The 25,162-nt window shown below is 34.0% G+C and overlaps 1 protein-coding gene and 1 pseudogene across 2 annotated transcripts in view; both read right to left on the bottom strand.

Annotated features, from left to right (window-relative positions):
* Positions 1-3,086: 3,086 nt before the first annotated feature.
* LOC118614142 lies at positions 3,087-3,205 on the bottom strand (annotated as a pseudogene).
* An 8,421-nt stretch (positions 3,206-11,626) lies between these two features.
* DCN (decorin) overlaps positions 11,627-25,162 on the bottom strand; it is a 36,666-nt gene continuing 23,130 nt past the window's right edge. For both annotated transcript variants that reach the window (XM_016160515.2, XM_016160514.2), the window contains exons 5-8: positions 24,897-25,010; positions 20,404-20,497; positions 17,024-17,162; positions 11,627-12,373 (exon numbers count right to left, since the gene is read on the bottom strand). In XM_016160515.2, the coding sequence (XP_016016001.1) occupies positions 12,179-12,373; positions 17,024-17,162; positions 20,404-20,497; positions 24,897-25,010 (542 nt within the window). In that variant the 3' untranslated portion in view covers positions 11,627-12,178. The remainder of the gene's footprint in view (positions 12,374-17,023; positions 17,163-20,403; positions 20,498-24,896; positions 25,011-25,162) is intronic.

Raw genomic sequence — 25,162 nt, 5'->3', positions numbered from 1 at the left:
CTTTAGTACTAACTGAACAGAACTTCTATAACTAAAGATATAAAGAAGAGGCTACATTGAGAATTGCAGGAGGGGTGGAGACTTGAAATAAGCAGGCTCCACACCCAAATATGGCAGTTGAGCATTGAAAGGGATATCTCAGCTGTGGAGGTCTCCCCAGAAAAGCAATGGGCCCTAGCCCCACACTGAGACTCCCCAGCCCAGGGTTCCAGTGCCAGAAAGAGGAGCCCCCACAAGATGTAGCTGCAAAAATCAACAGGGATTTCGAACACCTGAGTGAGACAGAAGGCTGCTGAAAACCCAGACATTACTCTTAAAAGGCCTGAGCACAGATTCACTAACTTGCAGACACTCAGCCTAGGCTCCGGCAAAGGGACAGCAGCTCAGGAAGCTCCAGAGACATATAGGAAAAGACTAAGTTGTGCGGCTTCAGCCTTTATTTCTGTGTTGAGCCCTACCCCCACACAGTCAAATCTGAATTTGCATTGCACTGGTAAGATCTGCTCACTACACCCCTGTGACTCCCTGAAACCCCACCCCGCCCAAGGGCATAAATTGCTGGAGGCATTCCCATGGGTTGGCGACCAGCTCTGCCCTGTGTGCCACAGGAGGCTTCTTCAGCAATCAACAGGCCTTGGCTCACAAGCCTCTGGAGACACTTTTGGTGGTAGGCAGTCAACCTCAGACTGAGCTTCAATATTTCTTGAATGATTCTCAAGAGTCTGCAAACCCAAAACAGTCGGCAGCTGGCCTAGGTGTGATCTCAGATTTTTGCAAGTGGCTTAGCACCAATTCTGAATATATACTGATCTGGTAAAATCTACTTGTTCTACACTGGGGACTTCCTCAAACCTTGCTTCACTCAACTTGCATATCACAGAGGTTCTTTCAGCTGCTGAGCCTTACGGGCAACCAGCAGGGGCTGTGGGCCTTTGGCTGAGCTGTCCCAGTCCTTGTACTTGTGGTAGCTGTCCTTGGTTCACAGCATGACTTCTCCCATGTACCCCCAGGTCCAGCACAAGCAGCGACTAACTGTGGATAGATTTGCAGCTTTTACCTGGTAGCCAGTCACAGGCAGCAGCTGACCTTGGTCTGCACAGGAGTCCCAGCCAAGCAGCCTCAAAACCAACACACTTGGAGGCTGGCACCAGACCACAGGAGAGCACCACATGATTAGTCCCACAAATGGCACTCCCAAAGGATGGTTTCAACAGGCACACAAGCCCACTGTGAAGAATCCTACTCCATGGGGTCATTCTCTACCCAGCAGCCTATACATTGTGGGCATGGCCAATCCTCATAGCCAGTCAGACTGAAAGTCAGTTTCACACATTGGTGTGCCCAAAACAATAAAAACTCAACTACAACAGGAAGGCACACACAATCCACACAAGAGACAGTTCTGAAACACTCAGCCCAGGTGATAGGGAAACTGCACCCCTGGGCCACACAGGGTACCTACTACATAAAGCCATTTCACCAATACTGGGATATGTAGCAGATCTACCTAATACATAGAAACAAATACAGAGAGGCAACTAAAATGAGAAAACAAATAAACATGTCTAAAATGAAAGAACAGGGAAAACTTCAGGCAAAAAAAAAATCTAAATGAAATAGTGGCAAGCAACCTACCAGTCAAGAGTTCAAAACACTGGTTATAATGATGTTCAGTGAACTTAGGGAAAGAATAGATGATCTCAGTGAGAACTTTAACAAAGAGATAGTAAGCATTAAAAAAAGGCATAGAAATCATAAAAAGAACCACTGAAAAATGAAGAATATAATAACTGAAATAAAGAATACACTAGAAGGAATCAAGAGTAGATTAGATTAAGCAGAGGATCAAATCAGCAATTTAGAAGACAAGGTAGCAGAAAACACACAATCAGAAAAGGAAAAAGAAAAAATAATTTAAAAAATGAGGATAGTTTAAGGGACCTCTGGGACAACATCAGGCATATCAACATTCACATCATAGAAGTACCAGAAGGAGAAGAAAGAGAGCAAGAAATGGACAACCTATTTGAAAAATTATGACTGAAAACTTCCCTAACTTGGAGAAGAAAATAGACATGTAAGTCAGAGAAGCGCAGAGAGTTCCAAACAAGATATATCCAAACAGACCCACACCAAGACACATCATAATTAAAATTGCAAAGTTTAAAGATAAAGAGGGAATCTTAAAAGTGGCAAGATAAAGGCAGCTAGTTATTTACCAGAGAGCTCTCTTAAGACCGTTAGCTGATTTCTCAACAGAAGCCCTGCAGGCCAGAAAGGATTGGCACAAAATATTCCAAATGATGAAAAATGAGGACCTTCAATGAAGATTACTCTATGCAGCAAGGCTATCAAGTTAAATTGAAGGTGAGGTAAAGAGCTTCCCACATAGAAGAAGCTAAAGAAATGCACGACCACTAAGAAGCTAATATTATAAAAAATGTTAAAGGAACTTTTTTAAAAAGAAGGAGTTGGGGGAGAAAAAAGAACATAAATATAAATAATAAAATAGCAATAACTATGTACTTATCAATAATCACTTTATATGTACATGGATTAAATGCTCCCATTAAAATGTATGGGGTAGCTGAATGGATCAGAAAACAGGATCCATACATAAGCTGTCTACGAGAGACTCAATTCAGATGGAAAGATACACAAACTGAGAGTAAAGAAATAAAAAAAGGTATTTTATGCAAATAGAATGAAAAAAAAGCTGTGGTGACAGTACTTATATTAGACTAAATAGACTTTTTAAAAAAGCAATAATAAGGGAAAAAGGACATTATGTAATGACAAATGGATCAATTCAATAAGAGACAATAAACCTAGTAATGTTTACCTAGTAAACATTTATCGACCCGATGTAAGAGAACCCAAATATAAACTAAACACTAATCAACATAAAGGGAGAGATCAACAGTAGTGCAATTATAGTAGGGGACTTTAACACCCCATTGGTACCAATGGACAGATCTTCCAGACAGAAAATTATATTTTTATTTTTTAGGTGAGGCAACCCTTGATTGACCTTACAGATTGCAAGGACCTTGTAAGCTTACAATCTCCTATTTTTTTACTTTTTATACCCACAGCACCTCATCTTCCTAGGTCGTCTCTCATTCGAGTACTAACCAGGTCCAACCCTGCTTAGCTTCCAAGATCAGATGGGATCGGGCTTCTTCAGGGTGGCATGGCCATAGAACCAGACAGAAAATTATCAAGGAAACAGTGGCCTTAAATGGCAGACTAGACCAGATGGGTTTAATTGATTATTTAGAACATTTTACCCCAAAGCAGCAGAATATTCATTCTTCACAAGTGCACATGGAACATTTTCCAAGATGGACCACATGTTAGGTCACTTAACAAGTCTCAGTAAATTTAAGAATATTGAAATCATATCAAGCATATTCTCCAACCACAATGGTATGAAACTAGAAATCAATTACAAGAAAAAAAAACAAACTGGAAAACATGCAAACACCTTGAGGCTAAATAGCACGTTACTAACAATAAATGAACTAACAATAAGATCGAAGAAGAAATCAAAAGATAAGTTGAGAGAAATTAAAATAAAATACAATAACTCAAAATCCATAAGACACAGAGAAAAAAGTCCTACGAGGGAGTTTTGTAGCAATATAGGCCCATCTCAAGAAACAAGAAAAATCTCAAATAAACTATTTAACCTTACACTGAAAGAAACTAGAAAAAGAACAGCAAAACAAAGCACAAAGTGAATAAAGAAATAATAAAAATCATAGAGAAATCCTGGAACAGGATGGCTTCACATGTTAATTTTACTAAACGTTCAAAGAATAATTAACACCTATTTTTCTTAAACTATTCCAAAAAATTCAAGAGGATGGAAGGTTCCCAATCTCATCTTATGAAATCACCATTACCCTGATTTCAAAACTAGACAACAATGATACACACACACACACACACACACACACACATACATATATATGTGTGTGTGTGTATCAATATCTATGATGAACATAGATACAAAAATTCTCAAGAAAATATTAGCACTCAAATTCAGCAAGACATTAAAAAGATTATACAGTACGATCAAATTGGATTTATTCCTGGGATGCCACGTTGGTTCAATACCACACATCAATTAATGTGATATACCACATTAACAAACTGAAAGATTAAAATCTTATGATCATATCAATAGATGCAGAAAAAGCATCCATGCAGAAAAACTCTCAGCAAAGTAAGGATAGAGGGAACATACCTCAACATAATAAAGGTCACATGTGACAAACCCAGGGGAGGAAAGCTAAAAGTATTTCCCCTAAGATCAGGAACAAGACAAAAATGTCTACTTTCACCACTTTTATTCAACTTAGTGTTGGAAGTCCTAATCACAGCTATCAAGAAAAAGAAATAGAAGTCATCCAAATTGGAAAAGAAGTAAAATTGTCATTATTTGCAGGTGACATGATATTATATAGAGAGAACCCTAAAGATTTTACCAAAAAGCTGTTAAAACTGATAAATAAATTCAGTAAAGTAGCAGGATACGAAATTAATATTCATAAATCAGTTAAATTTTATACACCAGTAATAAATGATCAGAAAGAGAAATTAAACAACTCCATTTAAAATTGCATCGAAAAATATCTAGGAATAAATTTAACCATGGAGGTAAAAAATCTGTACTCAAAAGATCGTAAGACATTGAAGAAGATACAAATAAATGGAAGCATATATCATGCTCATGAATAGAAAAAATTAACATCATTAAAATGTCCATACTACCCAAAGCAATCTATAGATACAATGCAATCTCTATGTAAAAGCAATGACATTTTTTACAGAAGTGGGGCAAAGAATTCTACAATTTATATGGAACCATAAAAGACCCTAAATAGTCATAGCAATCTTGAGAAAGAAGAGAGTTGCAGGTATAATGCTACCTGATATGAAACTATACTACAAGGTTATAATAATCAAAACAGTATGGTACTGGCATAAAAACAGACATATAGTTCAATGGAAGAGAATAGAGAACTGAGAAATGAATCCACGCCTATGAAAAAGAAGGCAAGAATATACAATGGGGTAAAGACAGGCTATTCAATAAATGATGCTGGGAAAACTGGATGAATATATGCAAAAAAAAAAAAAATGAAACTGGACCACCTTCTTACACCATATACAAGAATAAACCCCAAATGGATTAAATACTTAACTTTAAGACCTGGAAACATAAAACCCTTAGAAAAAAAAACAGGTAGTAAACTCTGCGATGTTGCTCTTGGTAATATTTTTTCTGATATATCTCCTCGGCCAAGGGAAACAAACAAATAAAAATAAAGAAATGGGACTGCATCAAACTAAAATGTTTTGTGCAGCAAAGGAAACCATCAACAAAATGATAAGACCACTTCCTGAAAGGGAGAAGATATTTGCCAATAATACGTCTGATAAGGGGTTAACATCCAAAATTTGTAGACAACTCATACAATTCAACACCAAAAAAACACAAACAATCCAATGAAAAAATAGGCAGAGGATCTGAATAGGCATTTCTCCAAAGAGGATATACAGATGGCCAATAGAAATATAAAAACATACTCAACATCATTAATCATCAATGAAATGCAAATTAAAACCATAATGAGATATGTCCTGTCAAAATGACTATCATCAATAAATCAACAAACAACAAGTGTTCGTGAGGACGTGGAGAAAAAAAGAACCCTCATACGCTGTTGATGGGATTGCAAATTGTTGTAGGGTTATGGAAAACAGTTTGGCAGTTTCTCATAAAGTTAAAAATAGAATTACCATGTGACACAGCAATAACACTTCTGAGTATTTATCTGAAGAAGTCTAAAACATTAATTCAAAAAGACATATGCACCCCCATGTTTATTGCAGCATTATTTACAATAGACAAGATATGGAAGCAATCTAAGTGCCCATCAATAGATGATTGAATAAACAAGAAGCGGTACATATATACAATAAAACATTACTTGCCCATAAAAATAAAATGAAATCTTACCATTTGTGACACCATGGATGGATCTAGAGTGTATTATACCAAGTAAAATAAGTCAGACAGAGAGACAACAAATACTATATGAGTTTACTTATATGTGGAATCTAAAAAACAAAATAAAAAACAAAATGGAAACAGACACATAGATACAGAGAACAAATTGATAATTACCAGATAGAAGGGTGTTGGGGGGGTTGGGTGAAAAAGGTAAAGGGATCAAGAAGTATAAATTGATAGTTACAAATTAGTCACAGTGATGTGAGATACAGCAATAATATTGTAATAACTACATATAGTGCCAGGTGGATAGTAGACTAATCAGGGGGGTCACTTTGTAAATTATATAAATATCTAACCACTATGCTGTACACCTGAATCTAACATAAAATAATAGTGAAACTAATAGAAAATTAAAAACTAAAAAAAAAAAAAAATTCCACAATCTCAGACCCCACGTTAGTCTTCAGACCTAATATCCATTTAGAGGATTATTTCCCAAACTATGTGTTCTGGGAAATAACTACAACAGCACCAACATATTTGAGCCATTTTTATGTGCTGGGCTCTGATCTAAGAGTCACACTATATGTTAACCTACTTAATATACTTATCAATTTATAAAGGGTCTCCTATTATTATTTCCATTGTATGGACAAGAAAATGAGTCACAGAAAGGTGAAGTAACTCTCCTGTCATGCAAATAGCAAATGATGTCAAAGAAATGAGTCACCTTGTGAGCACCTAGCTGATCAAGAAGGGAGGTTTTGATGGTGAGACGCCCAGTTGGAAGAACACACAAAAGGCTGACATGAGAATTAAATGCAGGCACAAACTTTATTGTGGAGAGTTCTATTGAAGGAAGTGCAATCCAAAGCAGAGCTCCTGGTGGAGTCTGCTGAGATGGGAGACATACCAAGTCCCTATGTAGAGGGTCAGACTCCCATCCTTCAGGATGCCTAGTACACAGATGGCTCGTACCATAGAAAATGTAGTAAAATGATAGGGGCTATGGTTGATGCGGGCACAAGCACAGGTTTCCATGTCACAATGTCCCTGGTATGCTGAGCAGCACTCAGAGAAATGGCAGGTAAAGAATACCCCGTGGGTGATGCCCTGCGGGGCTAAGCCACTCCAAGAATGGCAAGTGGATTGTAGGCCCAAGGCAGCACCCTCCAGGCCAGATCCTGCACTGTGACCCTGTAGGAATAAAATGTGAGTGCCAGGCCTGGCTGAATCCAAGGTCTGGCTGGTCCAAGGTCTAGCCGTGATCCAGGCCCGTGGCTAGGAATAGGATCCCAGATTCAGAATATTACATTAGTGTAACATTTAGGGTGCCTGCACCTAAAATATGTAAACATAATTCAGCTTATTGTATCATGCATCTGTGGCTGAATGCCACTATTGTATGTACTCTGATATATGTGGAGCCATGTGATCCCCTGGAGAGCAGAAGGGGAGCACAAGAAAGAGAGCAGGAGAAGTGTGTGCAATACCGAGTGCATCTCCAATCCCCCACCCCGCAATAACTGCACTTCCCAACAGAAGTGTGCTCTGCACAATAAATTCGGTGCCTGCCATTTCATTCTCATGTCTGCCTTTTGTGTATTCTTTCAACTGGGCGTCTCACTATCGAACCTTCCCTTCTCGATCAGCTTGGTGCTGACACACCTGTATCTTCATTTCAAAGAAAAGTTATAAAAGAAAAGAAGTTGAGTTGATACTTGAGAGGGGGTCTGAAAGGTCAGGCCTCTCCCTCCTCTTGATTCTGAACAAAATTAGAAGTAGTTTTACTGCTGGAAAAGGCATGTTTAAGGATATGCCTTGCAGATAAATATCTAAAATTATCTTCCCATTATATCTCCACCTATCTCTAATTGAGTTGTAGGTTAAGCGGTGTAGTAACTGCAAGCTTTTCCCTACAAGAGGAAGGATACGATAGACAGGAGTCAGGACTAGAGAGGAGGGTGCAGCATTTAAGGCTCAGCTTAGGAAAAAAGTAATGGCATGAACCTTAAATACCTGAATATCTTCCTCTAGAAACTACCTTTTCACTGTAGCTGTGAATGCGGGTTCTTTTGGGAGGTGCAAGAGAAAAGAAAAAGAAAGACATTTCCTCCCTCTTATTGAACATTCTAGAAAATTGATATTTTGTGACCCAGAAATACAATGGAAAGGGAAAAAATGGGTGACTTCCTCTAATGCTATCCTTAGCTCTGTGTATATCAAATGTAAATGTAAATTGCCTCTGCCTCAGAGGAAAAAGCAGCCAAGTAAGACCTTCTTTATACCAGTCTTTCAGAGAAGATGTTCCTAGGCACATCCTTTAGTCTTTGATATTACTCTCTGCCTTGAAGAGCCCCTTCCCTTAATTCTCTTTGTTGAACTCATCCATTCATCAAAACCCACCTCAACCATTACCTCCTCAATGAGGTCATTCAATATTTTCCTGTGCTTATTCTGCTACCCTTGGCAGAACTGATCACCCTTCCTCCGAGCCACTGCTGTAACTTGCATGTATTTTTATGATAAAATTTATCCTTTTGTTTGCACAATTGTGTCCTTTGTTAAATTATGATCACTTTAAAGTCAAGGATAGAATCTTATTCATTCTTCCATCCCCATTGTCTAGAAAAGGTCTAGTAAACAGTTTTGCATGAATAGAAATTCACTCTCTATGATGGAAATCATATTTAAATTCATTGGAAGTATTTAGAATATAATATCCAATATGATATCAAGTAGTTACATATGGCTATTAACTTTAAATTCATTAAAATTAAAATTTTAAATTGTTTTTTAGTTTTATCACATTTCTACTGCTTTATAGCCATATGTTGCTAGTGGTTACTATACTGGACTGTTGATATAGCTCATTTTCAAAATTGAACAATGTTGTAGAATATTTTCAATTTTTTATGATTAAATTTATCCTTTTCAAAATGTACTAATAATTTCTACTGGTGAGATTAACCATCTTTTTATGGCCCTATCCCTGCACAATATTTCAAAGAAGATGAAAGATACTGTGGATGTTCAATGATTCTTCATCATTGGACACAAATGAATTTATTTTTCTAAAGTAGCAGAACGCAACCCATTGAAGTAATGAAAAGTTTATCTTTCTTACTTACGAGCTGTGTGTCCTTGGAAAATTACTTGACCTCTATGGGGCTTCATTTGCTCATTTGTCAAAAGAGTATTAAATAATTATACGTGGTCTATAAGACTATTGTAAGAATTAAATGAGATACTGTATGCACAATTAAGACAAGGTATTCAATAAAAGACAGTTATTATCTTTATGGCACCTGAAGCTGTTTATAATAATGCAGAGAAACTGCTGAGAACCATGAAGAGATTCCCTTTTTAGTGTTTAAGACTACCACCATTGGTTTTGACAATGCTGTAAATTGTTTAAACTATTACAAAAGCAAAGGGCAACCCTAACTAGTTCAGCACACTTCAGGGTTACAATGCTGACTCTGCATTTCCTATCTTTCTCAATTTCATCATCTGTGAAATGAGAACAGTATATTCTTAAGGGATTTCATGATAAGTAAAGACATGGTCCTAAAGACCCTAGTGCAGAAGCTGGCTATTTTTATGCACTGAATAAACTCCAGAAACAAATACCTATTGTTGTTATTGTCATTTTCATTTTTCTACCAGGAGTTATCTCATGTCTACAATAAATTTTCTAGTTTATTAAATGAATAAATGAATGAATGAAGAAATAAATGAATCGAGTAGGCTAAATCAATAAATAGCCTCTTCCAGTTATTGCCTGGTACAAGACTATGAATAAATGTCACTAACATGATCACTTCATGAAAGTTCAGCATATAAACAGCTTATACAAAGCTTCGCATATTTCAGGAGCATAGAGCTCTACATTTTGAGTTTCATGATTCTCATAATTATCCAAATATTTTTTGTTTTCTGCCAAATTTATATATAATACGTAAGTGACTGACCTTAATATTGACAGTATGTTTTTTGTTTATACTTTGATTTTTAACACTAACCATATTTGTTTAAATAAGTAAACTCTACTTTAATCAAAGCATTATAAAAGTAGCCTAGTGTTTAATAATGGAAAATCAGGTTCGTCTAATCATTTGAAGAAGTTTCAACAAATATATATTTTTATTTATTAGCACCTCTGATCAATGCAAAAAAAAAGTCTAAAATAATTTTGCCTCAGAAGAAGTGCCTGGGATAACATACGATGTGAATGTAATGTTTATCTGAGGGTGGTAGAGTTTGTTCAATAATCCTGCAATTATAATTAGAGTGCCTAGGGTAGTTATTCTCCAAGTACCTTGGCCAGATCCATTTTCTTCTCTTCTCCATCCTGAACCAGAGGAAGCCTTTATTTCTCTGGATTTTTTGATAGTTATCTTCCCTTTAGATTTGAATAGTAGGAGGATCGATATTAAAAGAATTAGTACCTCAGCTCTAGCAGAAGTTGTATTCCTTCAGGAACATGGCTCTCTGGGCATAGAAATCCTCCACAGTTGTCTTCTCACTTGGTTTCAGAAACTCAGTTTCTTCCTCTGTTCATTTAGCCATGTGGGTGGGCATGGCTTCCCCATTGCCAATTTCTGGGTGCCTCACCATCCTTGTTTGATGCAGGAATCTCTGTGCACACCTTATAGTAGTCCCTTTGCTGAGTTATCTTAATGTGAACTCTCTGAATGTAAACTCTGTTTTCTATTAGACCCTGCCTTGTGCAATAAATAAATAAATAAATAAAAAGCTCTATTGCCAGGTATTTACCAGCTTTTTGGCTATAGGAAACTAATTTAATTTCTCCTAGCTTCAGTTTACTTTTCTACAGACTGGGAATAACAATAGTATTTACACATTTACTCTGTAAGTTTGTGAAGTTGGTATATAATAATTAGAAAGTATATCATGACTTTTCCTGGAAATATTGTGCTAATATTCTTTTGTGTTTTGAATGGGGTAAATAATGAGGGAGATGCCCATTTTGCGATCATAAGGGAAGCCAGCCTGAAAATTCAACGAAGGAAGGCAGAGCTGAAAGAACTGCAAAGATACTTAGCTAAAACTTTGATCAAACGACAGTTAAAGACTTACCTAATAGCTGGACTATTTTGTATTTCCCTTTATAGTTTAAACCAGTTTTGATTTTTTTTTTTTTGATAAATATTTACTCTTGGTAAATCAGCCCTTTCTCCAGGCTTGTTGAATGGTAGGCTTTGATAGTTGTTTCTAAATTCTGCAGAAAAAAAAATCTGAATGCAATAAATATTTCTAATACATTTAGTAATTGTAGAAATATTTATGTAAGAAGCCTAATTATAACATGATAGTTTTAAAATTGATTTAGTATCTTAATAACTGAAAATATCAATTTTCTAGACCAATCGGAAAAAGTCAGCTTTGTGCTTCATCATCTTAACATTGAGTATAGAAAATGTAAGCTACAATAAATGAATGTTAAAAGATGGGGTAGAAGAAATACCTAAGAACTTAAAAAAATGTTCTGTGTATTTCAAGAAAGCAACATCTACTATTTTCAGAAAATTAAATTTAGGGAAGATTTACAATTACACTTGCATACAATAGTAATTTCAAATGTGAATTTGTGAATTTATTTATTTTTTTTTCAAAATAATGACATTAGCAAAAACTTTACATAGCCTGTATTGAATTTGCACGTTCAAATGAGGCTTTTCCAGTAATAATGGGGATTAATACAGAGCTAGTGTCTGACGTTTAACTTTATGTCAAAGGCACTATTTACTCTATGGTTACAGAAGATCGATATTTTTAAAATTTGATTTCTTCTGCAAATTAAAAAAGAAAAGCTTTACTAAATAGTTAACATACACATTTACTCCGAATTTTACATTTAGTGAAATAAGAATATCTACAATAGCTTAGTTAACATCAACGGAAAGCTTCAAAAAAGGATTCTGAAAATGGCAGGCAAAACATTTTTTTTTTTATTGTAGGCAATTATTTAAACTGCATTTTGGCTTTATGCATAACAAGTCATGTGGGAAAAATATCCACATTGCAGTTAGGTTTCCAGTATCTAGTTTTCATTTTCTTTTTTTTCCCTAACAACAACATTAACGAGATTTCGCCAGGTTATAAAAATGGGGGCTTTCTTGGGAGCTACTTGTAGTTTCCGAGCTGAATGGCAGAGCGGACATAGACACATCGGAAGGTGGATGGCTGGATCTCCCAGTACTGGACTGGGTTGCTGAACAGGCTTACGCCGGAATAAGAAGCCTTTTTGGTGTTGTATCCAGGTGGGCAAAAGTCGTTAGACCCAACTGCAGAGATATTGTTGTTATGAAGGTAGACAACCTGCAACATAACATAATGGAGAAAGATTTTTTCCTCTGGCTATATTAAGTCCCCTCACGTAAATACTTTTTTTTTTTCCAGTATATTCATCCTTCAGTTTTAATATCTTCTCAAACCAACCTTTTGATTTCCTTCTTCCTTCCTAAACTTGCTTTTCCCTTCATTAGTCTCCTCATCTCAGTATATGACATCTCAATCTTTTCAGATGTTCAAGCTAAAAACATTGGCATTATCCTTGATTCTTTCTTTCTCTTGTACTCTCTGACTAACTATCAACAAATCTTGCCAGCTCAACCTTGAAAATGTACATTTAATCCAGTGGTCCCCATTTCTACTCTTGAATTCTTTCCAAAAGCCGCCATTATCTTCTTCTGGACTATTGAAATTGCACTGATTGTATTTCCTGCTTCTTCTTTGCCTTCCTAAAATCTGTTCCTTTTTGTTGTCTGTCTATCTGTCTGTCTTCCTGTCTGTGTCTCTTTCTTTATTTCTTTCTTTCTCCATAAAGCGATTATTTTTAAAAATAAGGCAAGTTATTTTTTCTTTGCCTTAGCACTTCAGTGGTTTCCCATGTCATGTAGAATAAAATTCAAAATATTCACACTGGTTTCTTAATCCTACATGATTTACATCCTTCTGTTCTGATCTCATCTTTCCTTACTGTTCAGTCTAACTCTCCTGGCTTCCTTGCTTCTCCAGTATACAAAGAAAGCATAGTTCCTCTTCAAGTTGACACACATTGTTTCTTCCACCTGGAATAATCTTATCCAAGATGTCTTGCTAGGTTTATTGCTCATAAAATTAATTTTTTTCTTACCATAGAAGTCTTTCTTGACTATGTCATTCTGCCATCTTTCATCCCAATTATATTTCTTTATCTTTCTTTATAGCAATTATCACTATATAGCATATTATATATTTATTTGTTTTTTTTTTCTGTTTTCCTCCTCTAGAATAAAAGCTCCATGAGGAGAGAAACCTTTTCTATTTTGTTCATGACCATATCACCAATGTCCACTAGAATAGTGTTAAATAAATATATGTTGAATAAATAAATGAATGAATCATAGTTAATTCATAAATTGTATCTACATGAAATATTATGTTTCTAGGAAAAAGAAAACTGATAGACCTTTAATAGACCTTTTAATGAAATTATATAAAATGATGAAGTAATATATAGTAAAGAAAAAAGGCATACAACATTAAAATCTAAATGAAGTATCACGATTTCTAGAAAACACTTGAGTGTCAATGTTTGAAATAAATAAACCTAAGAAGTTTTAATAAAATTTATTCTATGTTACAAGTTCTACTCTATAAATATAATGCTATAGTTCATTAGAATTTTTTCTTGAAATATATTTTATGATTATGTTTATAATGTAATTTGTTCATAGATTTCCTTAGGGAAACTATCAGACTTACAAAAAGGACTTTAATTTTGTTTTTTTACTTTTATTATGTAGATGTGAATTCTAAAGAGAAAGAAATGACTTGATCACACGACCATACAACTAAGGCTAAAACATAATGCTAAAGCAGCAATTTATAAAGCAAGCTTTAAAATCTACAAAGTGGTCTCTTAAAATAATTTACTTGATATACAGTTCCACCTACCAGAAGCCTTGTTTAAAAGGGTTTAGAAGGAGAACAATAGATGTTATATAGAAACAGAAACAAGGAATATTAAAATCAAAACAATAATTGTATTTTTTCTTTTATGGTTCTCGAACTCTGAACATTATTTTATTGTCATGTGTCATTCTCTTTTTCCTAACAGAGATTAGCAAAAAAGAGGAGACTGTTAGGCTAGAGTTTATGGCTAATTTTGAAGGTGAGAGAAGAAAATATCAAAACATAAAGCAAGTATTACTCTGTGTAAAAATAAAGTTAGATTTCCAACTCATTCTATGAGGTTGATATTTTCTAATATTAAATCCATACAAAAATCATCACAAGAAAACTAAGGTCAAATATCTCATATAAATATAGATAAAAAATATCCAAAGGAATGTGCAAAAAACAACTGCAATTAAGAATTTCAGCACAATATTAAGATAGAAGAATGAGGCACAAAAATGAATTGAATTTCTATATTATAGCCAGAATTCAAAAATAAAATTGAGGCAATAATTTGTTCACAATAGCATGAAAAAACATTTAAAAATAGAAAAAATAAAAGAATTGTAACACTTGTACCCTAAAAATGACAAAATATTGCCACAATAACAATAACATAGAGAAATATTACATATTTGTTAATTTCCAACTCATTCTATGAGGCTGATATTTTCTAATATTAAAGCCATACAAAAATCATCACAAGAAAACTAAGGTCAAATATCTCATATAAATATAGATTAAAAATATCCAAAGGAATGTGCAAAAAACAACTGCAATTAAGAATTTCAGCACAATATTAAGATCTCAATGTTAAGATGAAAATTTCCCCTAGTTGATCTATAGATTCTACACAATCCCTATCAAAGATTTATCAGGCTATTCTAACTTATTCTAAAATTATATGGATTTGCAAAAGGAACAATAATAGCCAAAACAATTTTGAAAAATAACAACAGTTAGAAGACTTTCGATTTCAAAACATAATCAAAAGAGGTAGCACTAACAAACCAAAAGTGGTATAATCATGCAATGAAATGCTATTTATCAATAAACATGAATGAACATCTGATACATGTCTTGATGTAGATTACCTAAAATCATTTCAATAAATGAAAGAAGCCAGACACAAAAGCCAAACACTGCATGATTTCTTCTGTATAAAATGTCCAGAAAAGGGAAATCCATAGAGATAGATAAAAGATAAACGATTGACTGTGGCTGGGAATGAGATTGAGAACTGACTGAAAATCAATAAGAGGGATATTTTGAGAGTAATAGAAATGTTCTAAAACTAATTGTGGTGATGTTGAACAACTAGATAATTTTGCTAAAAATAATGTAAATATATACTTATAAAAAAAAGAAATAGAGTAGGTGAAACCCTTAGGTGCCTATAGGAAGCGAGGTAAAATGAGTATGAGGGTAGACAATTAGATATGGAACACCAAGAGCAAGGCCCTTCTGAATATGGAGTCCTGTGCGAATGCCCATGAGATTTGCTTATACTCGACAAAGACTTCAAAATAGCATGTTTTATATTTTTTATCTGTAACCCACAATACAAAAAATTACATTTAGAAGTTTAGTATATACAACTATTTTTAAACACTTACTAGTACAGTAATATCTTATTTTAAACTCAACATATTCTATTCTACCCCATCCCATCCCATTTCATAAATGAACCCATTAAACCGATTTTATGAACTCAATAATGTGTCCAGACTAACATTTGAAAAACAGAGATCAAGAAGATAAAAATGATTATTCTGAGATCTAGTAAGAAAAATGAAACAAAGAAAACAAAAACTAGAAGAACAAAAAAACAACAAAAAAGCCCATCAACAACTAAAATCTGAATAGTAACAACCTTAGCTATTTTTATTAGGTCTTCCAAGCGTCCTGATTCTACTTGTGGTTTCAAACTCTGCTAATGCACTACTCTACCATCACCAAATATCTACTGAAAAAAGAATCAATATGAAATAAAATATCTTAAAGTTTAATCTTCATACTTACAATTCAGACACTTTCTTGAAATCTAGCTAAAGTAAATTATGATATGTCAATTTAATTTGGAGTTTTTGTCACAACTCAGTAAAAAAAAAACAAAATCAGTAATTTACTGATACTGTTGAGAGCAGAGCAAAAGATAAACCTATCTTGAATCCCAAACAACAAAATTGAGATATGAGATTACCAAAAAACACTTATAAAATGATTTTATCTATAAGAGAGTATCAGTATCAGGTAGGGTTTTTGAATCACCATAATTGCACTAAGTGCCTATGTAAATTTCTGAAGAAAAAATTATACATGACCTTTAAAATAACTGAAAAATTAGATAAAATAAGCAAATATGTAAAATATATAGATAACCACCTTATTGATTTTTTTTAAATTATATAATTTGAATAACATGTTTGTTTTAGTTCTTCAAAGTAACAATGGAAGTCTATCATTATATATGAAATTATTATCACTATTTAAAATAATAATCATGCCTTGCTTTTATAGATTTACATACTGCAAAGCTCTGTTATCCCAGTGAACCACTAAACTGTATCTTCTTATCCTTTTGAAGGCACTAAACTTTATAATTTATATAAAGTTACTTTGGTCACACTGCTAGATAAACATTCTTGTTTTGATCTACATTTGCTGATGCATAAAGTTAAAGCTACTATTTTTTTCATACCTATCCATCATACATATCTATCATCTTTCCAACCAGTATGTAATCAGTCACAGTACTGATCTGTGACTTGAAATTACCCTGCATCATATAGAGTATTATATTCTGGAAGAAAGCATTGTAGAAAGTTCAGGACAATAGTCTTAATTTTTAAAAATTAATAATTTAAATCTATATATTTTTAAAAACCAGAATGACTTTATGAGGAGATATTAAAAATATCTCTCTGTGAAAAAAATTTCTAAGCAGAGCTTCCTGCCTCCTAGTATCCAAGTAGGAAGGCTTTCCTCCTTAGATATTACTCACACCAGTTAGTGGCATTGCATTACCTGGATGTACTTATGCTCTGCCAGCCCACCAGGCACTTTAAGAAGCTTGTTGTTATTCAAGTGAAGTTCCCTCAGATGAGGAGTGTTGGCTAGAGAGCCATTGTCAACGGAAGAGATACTGTTGAAACTCAGTCCCAACCTGCAAAAGAAAACAGAAATGAATGTATACACCGCACATGGGTGCCTTCTACAGGCATTGTGTGATTAACCAAGTCAATAGAAAAGGACTATTTTTTGTTTTTTCACTTAACGCTTCCTTCTGCCTACAGTGCTTTATCCAAACATTCTTAGCTTGAATAAAGCCCATTTGTTCTTAAGATTTCAGATTAGAGTTACCCTCTTTAAAACTCCTCTGACAGTGCCAGACTGGAAAGGTACCCTTAGTAAATGCTCACGTAGCATCCTTTGTCACCCTTTTTTTAAAATCAAAGGACAGTGTACTTGTGTGTCTTTCCTTGAGAAGAGTGACTGTCTTGTGGTACACCTAGTATGAACACAGAGCTTGGTATGATCTATCAATAATTGTTAAATTCATTTCTAAGTATAATGAATGTAGTGAATTGACGGGAGAAAAATAGAACACTTATTTTCGTCACTTTGGAAATCAAGCAAGTGTATATTTATCACGTAAATTTGTTGGAAATAAAAGGTACAAGGTCCTGATGAGTCAATACACTTACTTTCCAGAAGATTAACATAATTAGCATTTCTCATTAGTTTGCAAGAGTTCATCAATGACCAGCTGTTACTGTCAGAATTTGGTGCCAACAGTCCTGGTTTCTTATCTTGATCTCTGACCTAGATTTCTGTTTCTGGGTTCCTTTGTTATTTCTCATACAATTCCACTCAAGGTTTGGGGTTGTATTTTTTTTTTTTTTTTAAAAACTAAATATATAACAAGTGAGAGTTCTGCAGCTTTGAAGTCCTCTCATAATAAATGGGATTTAAAATCTTAAGAAGTTGACTTAGAGAGAATGGTGTATTTACATTCCAGGGATAAATCTGTCAAAACTAGGTGCTGTCAATCCAAAAGTACAGAGTGAGGATACCAGGGATGAGGCAACAAAGTATTGGAAGACAGCCAGAAATCTCCAGGGGAGAGAAAGAGAAAGAATCAATTGGGTTTTTTCAAATGCAGTGGAAGGGACTTGGGTACTTTTCATAGGATTATTTCTGCTTGCTTTTAGCTAGTTCTGATCTTTGAGCCCTTTGGGGATTTAGAGGTTGACTTAGGTAATTTAAAGTCTCCCAATTTTAATCATGATTTGGTATTTTAAATAATTGAGATTAAAGTGTATTGATTTTAGGTTATTAACAGCATAATTGGTTTATCTTAGCTATTGCTTTTTAACCTGGCATCTTGGCTCAGAATATTTTGGTTCTCCCTCAGTCTTAGGCATTCATCTCATTTCTGGCCTCTCTTTTATTTCAGAATCATGTCTTCTGTTTCTTATGACACTCCAAGTTCCATGTCCAGTTTGGGCTAACACATTTCTTAGAATATAATATTCCTAATAATTTATTCAATGAAACTTCAAATTTTAAATAATTTATTTATATATTCATGTGAGAACCTACTATGTATTATGCTAGGCTTATGACAGCAGACGACACATGGCTCAACATAAACAAAATTCTCTCCATCAAAAAATATTTCACCTAGTAAGGGAAATGATTATATACGTTTAATAATGAAAGGGAAGTTTGCCTGAAAACCATTTTATATTTTTTCAAAGGGACATACACTATTTTCTCCCCCACTTGTTCCTAATAACTAATTGGAATATCTGCATGCAACAATATTCTGAGATCAGTGGCTGCTTTTTTCTTCCTTTCACAGTTTTGATTTTTGGCATTTAAATACTTATCACATTTCAACATCAGTGAAGAGTAAAAACACAAGGATTTGGTAGTTTAATAGACAGATTTTTCTGGATTTGATTGCATAAAGAAATATATTTGATAAATTCAAGAGTTAGGAAAGTTTGTTTGCCCAATGAGGCAATCTGGTCTAATTTAGTGAATGAAATTTAAATCCATTTAAACAGACATCCTCACTTCTATTGACCTTTTCAAAGATTATTAGTTCTTTATGCTTTTATTTTATATAAAGTACATAACATTGATATTAAAGTGCAGAATCTCAAAATATTCATGTCATTTTCAGTACAGAATAAACTTTTTTTTCTAAAAAGGCACAAATATTATGATGGTTTACCACATTTAGAACATTAGACTATCATTAATCTTTATCCCTACTACTACTCCTACTAATAATCCAATAATATCAGCTGTCCTAAAGGCAGTCTCTGGAATAAGCAATGCAACTTATCTTCCTACATTTTTCTGTACCTAGAGGAACATAATCAACAAAGAAAGCTGTGATGCATAACATTATTTTGAAAAATATTTTCTACATTAGAAGTTGTAATTAAAATAACTTTAGATAAAGGATTTGAGATATGCCAGGGTAATATACTATGGTCACATGCATGTGCTCATCTTCAGCCGTCACCATCCACAGGATTATTGGGGAATAACCATAGAAATGAGAAAAATTGCCTTATATATCCATCTGGTCTTAGGCATTTCTCAGAGATAAATGCAATACTTTATATTTATCTATCTACCATGAAATTTATATACAAAAAGAAGGGTGAGACAAATTGGCATAAAACCATGCTTCTCTGTAAGAACATTCAGTAATACATGTGGATCAGGAAGAGAGTGTTCCCTGAAGACAACTAAAAAAATTTGCCAAAACTCTCTTTTTATTACTTAACCAGATTGCAAATATAGGAAGATTAAAGTTAGGTTAGAAAGCAAGATAGGCAATAATAATCATCTATAAGGAAAAAAAGTTAGGAAGGACCAGAATTTTTTTTAGACTACATTAAATGGCCGGAGGATTTTAAACTCTTAAGAGAATAGGAGTTAGAGAATTTCATCATGACTGTTCTAACTCTATAGTGTGGTGTGGGATGTCCAATATTCCCATATCCTGGTAGCTTTTATTTTAATGCATTTTAAAATTCTGGACACTGTGTCGTAATTTACTTAAACTCCTGTTTAATGCAACTAAGTTAGAACATATTGAATGAATATACTGATTAAATCGAGCTCTTTTAATAAGATATACCCTAATCTAAAAACAATCTAGTATTCATAAAATAGATTGATTTTGGTGGTTATAGTAAATATATTATTTCATTAGTTTTAATAAAATAATTGCAAAAACTGACGTTTGAGGTTGTTATAAACAACAGTGATAAAAAAAGTGGTGCAGTCAAAAATCAATCATGTTTCAAATTCTGAGCAAGTGGGCACTGATATACCTAGCCATTTTACTGATAAGATACCATAAAAAAATATATTATTACTTAGCCAAATTATTCAGTCCTTTCAGGCTAGCTGCATCAACTTTGGTGATTTTGTTGCCATCAAGATGTAATTCAGTAAGGGAAGGAGGAAGACCTAGAATATGGAAATACAAAATGTTGAATTATCAGGTAAACATAATTACAGAATGTACAAAGATGTAATGAGGACATATGCTATGAATTTTTTAAAAGATATACAGTTTCAAAGGATTTGCTTTTCATCATTTTTATCAGTTTTGCTCTTCATCATTTTCCTTCATCCTTTCTATAATAATATACGCTTTTGGGAGTAGTATAAGCCCTTTCTACTCTTCTCCAAGATCGAATTTAACAAATACATGATTGCACTTATCACATAGTAGACTTTGTTCTTAGGAATTGTTAGGATACAATTATAGAACTGAGGTGAAACCCTGAATTTCATTAGTTTCTTACACATTTGTTTATGCACTAATATTGCCATTGATAAAAGATAATAACTTTGAAATGAAGAGATGAGCATTTGAACTACATGAAGAGATTCTGTATCAGTTGAACTTATATACAGACTTAACCAGGTGTTTTGTTAATGAGCATTGTTATTAACTAACACTGATATAATATGTAGGCCTTATTCTTAATCAAATTTTTCATAAAAACATTAAGTGCCTTTGTAACATGGGTAGTAGAAAGAGCTAAAGCTTTCTTGGAAATTTTAAAATCAAGGCTGTTTCTTTACACAAGAAGAGTACAGGGGACTATAATCAAATGACCTGCCATGTGTAGAGCACCTGGGGAAATAATTTCAGATCCAAATATATCCACTAAACCTCTGGGTAATACTTCTTGAATTGCTATGATTTCTAAAAATTTGGTAGTATAAATATAAAAGTTTAAATATTTTATTTTCATTTCCTTCTGCCATCTGAGGAGGTATATTATGTTTATATACAACTTTTTAAACAGCATATTGTTCTACTTACAGCAACAAATACAAAAAACCCTGCAAATTGGTTACATGAAGAAGTTAACATCTGCTTAGCAGAAAGTGTTGGCTACTTGTACAAAAGAACAAAACTGAAAATTATAGGTTATGTTTGGTCTGAAGTTTTCACTGCATCTTGCTGAATTTTGTCAAAATTGTCATAATGTAAAAGTTTAGTTCATATTAGATTTGAAAATAACTATTAGTTTCTCTATGGTAGTATGTTTTGTGTGAGAGATGCTAAGGAAAGGAATTCTAGTTACTGAACGTCCGATATGTGCCAGACACTGAGATTGACATTTTTCCTAGCTTAGCTCATTTAATTTTTTTATTTAAATTATTTTTTATTAATCCCATTTCATAGATGAGGGAACAGAGATTCAAAGTTATAAATTTTGTAAGTTATCTAGGAAATATAATATGTTCCTAGATAGCCAAAGGGCATTAAAATAGCGTGTTCTTAACTGAAGGAAATGAAAACACAATTGCATTATTATCATGAATCAATATCAAAAAATCACAGTCACTCCTGGAATAAGGGATGTCAACTACTTGTGTCACCTTAGAATAAATACATGTAGATTTTTACAATACTCCTATAAGTAAAGCAAGTGAGTATGTAACAAAGCAACAAAGGCACATCCTTTCTTCCCTACCACCATGAAAAGAGTAAATGGTAGTGTCTCTAGAACAGTAACTATTCTTACATCTAACATTCTTATCTTGTTTCTAAGTGTCTCCTTTTTTGGGACATCAGTTTCCCAAAAAGAAAGTTATACCCAGGAAGAAGTTTGACTGTGGAAGAAAACTTTATATCGTATAGAGAGGTAAATTTATAAAGATCATTATTAGCCTTTGCCATTGTAGCATTTAGCCAAAGAACTTATACTGTAGTTATTTTTGTTGTTGTTCTCTTTTCCTTTTCCTTTTTAAGATAAAATATACTGACAGCTTATTTTGGGCCAAATACTATGTGTGTATTATAAGTCTTACTCACATCTATTAATCCTCACAAATATTTTAGAAGATAGGTGTCAGTAACAGATTCATTTTATAAATAACAAAGCTGAGGTTTTAGAAATGTGGAATAATTAGCCTAAAATCACAGAGCAACTAAATGGCTGAGTCAGACCTCTCACTCTGGTTGGTCTAACTTGAGTGAATTTATAATCTTTCAATTTTATTCCATTGGCTTTCTGTTTCTAGCAGTCATGGAAGACAATATGAGAAATTTAAGACTCCCCAAAGGTTGGTGATGTACAAGTAGAAGGGTCCCAGCCTCAGAAAGGTGGACCCATATATTAGATAGGTATAAGTATGCAGAGGGGGAAGAACTTAATATGGCAGGAGAGTAAAAAAGTCAAACACAGGAGCCCAGCGCAATCCCGCCTCTGCCACTTCCTAGCTCCAAAATTTTGATCACAATTTACTTCATCTCTTTAATACTCATTTTCTTCATTTATGAAACAAGTGTGATAGTACTTACAGAAGATTATTTTGAGATTTAATAACAAACCCATGAAAAACATTTGGTACAAGTGCTGAATAAAATTTAATTACTATAATTTTAATATTATCAAGTATTTGGTAAATAAAGGCAAGCTAGAGATGATGAGAAAAGAGCACCTAGGATAGGGAAACATTATAAGAAAATCAAGAAAAACAGATCTCTAAGTGACGAAATGCATTTTTGTGGGATATTTAGAAAGATGCATTAAGGACAGCAAAATCAAAGCTTGTGCTTAGTGCAAGCCATCTGGCAGTATGAAGTAGTGGAAAAGACCTGGACTTTAAATCCCAGCTACTTTACTTCACCACCTACAGCTCTAAGGCTTTAAGCAAAAAAAAAAAAAAAATATATATATATATAATATGCATATATAGAAAACTTTATATATATAAATGTATCATACAATATATAAAATATAAATAAAACTATATTAAATATATATAATACCTGCACTAGGGATAAAAAGATTATTTGCCACATGCGACAAGTCAGAGACTCAACATTAAAATGCTTTATGAACTATAAATCAATCTCCCTCCATCTATGTGCATCTATCTATTCATCAGTAGTTGCTATTATAGGTCAGAAACACTTATTCTCTATAGCAAAAAGACTGTGGAGAGGGCAAGGGGTAGTAAGAAACCATTCTATGAAATATGCATTCTAGAGTTCAACTTTCTGTGGAGTGCGATAAAGGATAATTGTTTTCTGTAGGCAAGTGGCTACATTTTGTACCTAGTCTAAGAACAAGATATCTAAATTGAAAAGGACCAGATTGAGAGGGAAATTTGAGAGTATAGAGAGGTTTTGTGAGATTGAGACTCTAAGGCAGGGAAAATGTGAAAATCAGAAGAATTTAGTTTTGGTTATTTGATGCCTTTTCTAACTCACAAAGATTGGCTTATGTGTCCACCCTGAGTAGCCCTTACTTAACACAATGAACTTATTTCCATGACTGTGATAATTTATGTTTATTTGTCTGCCTTTTCTCTAGGAAATAAGCTCCTGGAACTCAGATAATATATCCTATTAACCACCCCATCTCCCATGTTTAGTACTTTGCCTAAGCAAAATGAGTGTGCAAAAAATAATACATATCTACTATCTATCTACATTTCAGATACCTCTCTTGTTATTTATTTAATTTTAAAACAACCCAGAAAGGTGGATGTTAATATTACCCACCTCACAAATAAAGAAAATGAGGCACAGATTTTGAATAACTTGTACAAGGTCCTAGAGCCAATTAGTAACCTTTTGAACTCAAGCAAATGGACTCCAAAATCCACTCTTTACAACACGCAACTGCCTATATTAAATAAGAATGTGCCACTTTGGGTCCTCTCATTCAGAGTTATATTGAAATGTCCTAGGATGGAAAGAAATTCGCTAAGGGATTAGAGACTCAAAGCAAAAACTTGCTCAATTTCAGAGGTTCTTCCATGTGTCTCTGTCTCCTCCTCCTCCTCCTCCTCCTCCTCCTCCTCCTCCTCCTCCTCCTCCTCCTCCTCCTCCTCTTCCTCCTCTTCCTTCCCCTCCCTCTTCCCCTTCCCCTCTTCTTCTACTTCCCTTCTTCCTCCTATTCCTCCAGCTTCTTTTTCCCTTTTCCCTTCCTCTTCTCTCTCCTCTTTTTCTTCCCCTTTCCTTTCTCCTTCTCCTCCTCCTCCTTTTTTACAAAGTACTGCTAATGCACTCTATTTTTAAAATAATAATTGACTTTTTCCTTTGTGGAATCACTATTCTATAATATATTATATATTCTATATTATAGAATAGTGATTGAGTAGTAAGTTACATCTTAGAAGAGACTTTATAGGTAAAAGAGCCTAGCCATCTGCACAGTGAGCTGACCGGCCCAGGGATCACCCAGACTCAGTAGAAATACTTCTAGAGACAGAGAATTTACTATTTACAATTTAGTTGACCATTTGAGTAACCAGTCAAATTTCTAAAACAGTTTTTAAATGTCAAAGCTTTTGGAATTAGGTTTTTAAATTGCTTTGGAGAATTTTCTATTACCTTGAGGGATGGCGGTTATATCAGTGTCAGCAATGCGGATGTAGGAGAGTTTCTTCATTCCTTGGAAGGCTCCATTATCAATTCCCGAGTTCTTCAGAGGGTTCGTGCCCAGTTCTACAAATACAGTAAGTGCAGAGCTTTTAGAGGACAGTTTTAAGATATGGCAAGTCAGAGTAGTGTCTGTTTCAGCAAGAACTTTAACAGAAATTTGGTTTAATAATAACTTGAATGAAAAACAAAAGAAATTAAAAGACATGCTCCACAAA

This window comes from Rousettus aegyptiacus, unplaced genomic scaffold (genome assembly GCF_014176215.1).
Source record: "Rousettus aegyptiacus isolate mRouAeg1 unplaced genomic scaffold, mRouAeg1.p scaffold_m13_p_2, whole genome shotgun sequence".
Lineage (NCBI taxonomy): Eukaryota > Metazoa > Chordata > Mammalia > Chiroptera > Pteropodidae > Rousettus > Rousettus aegyptiacus.
Note: the sequence above shows the minus strand (reverse complement) of the source record. Positions and strands in the feature narration are given on the sequence as shown.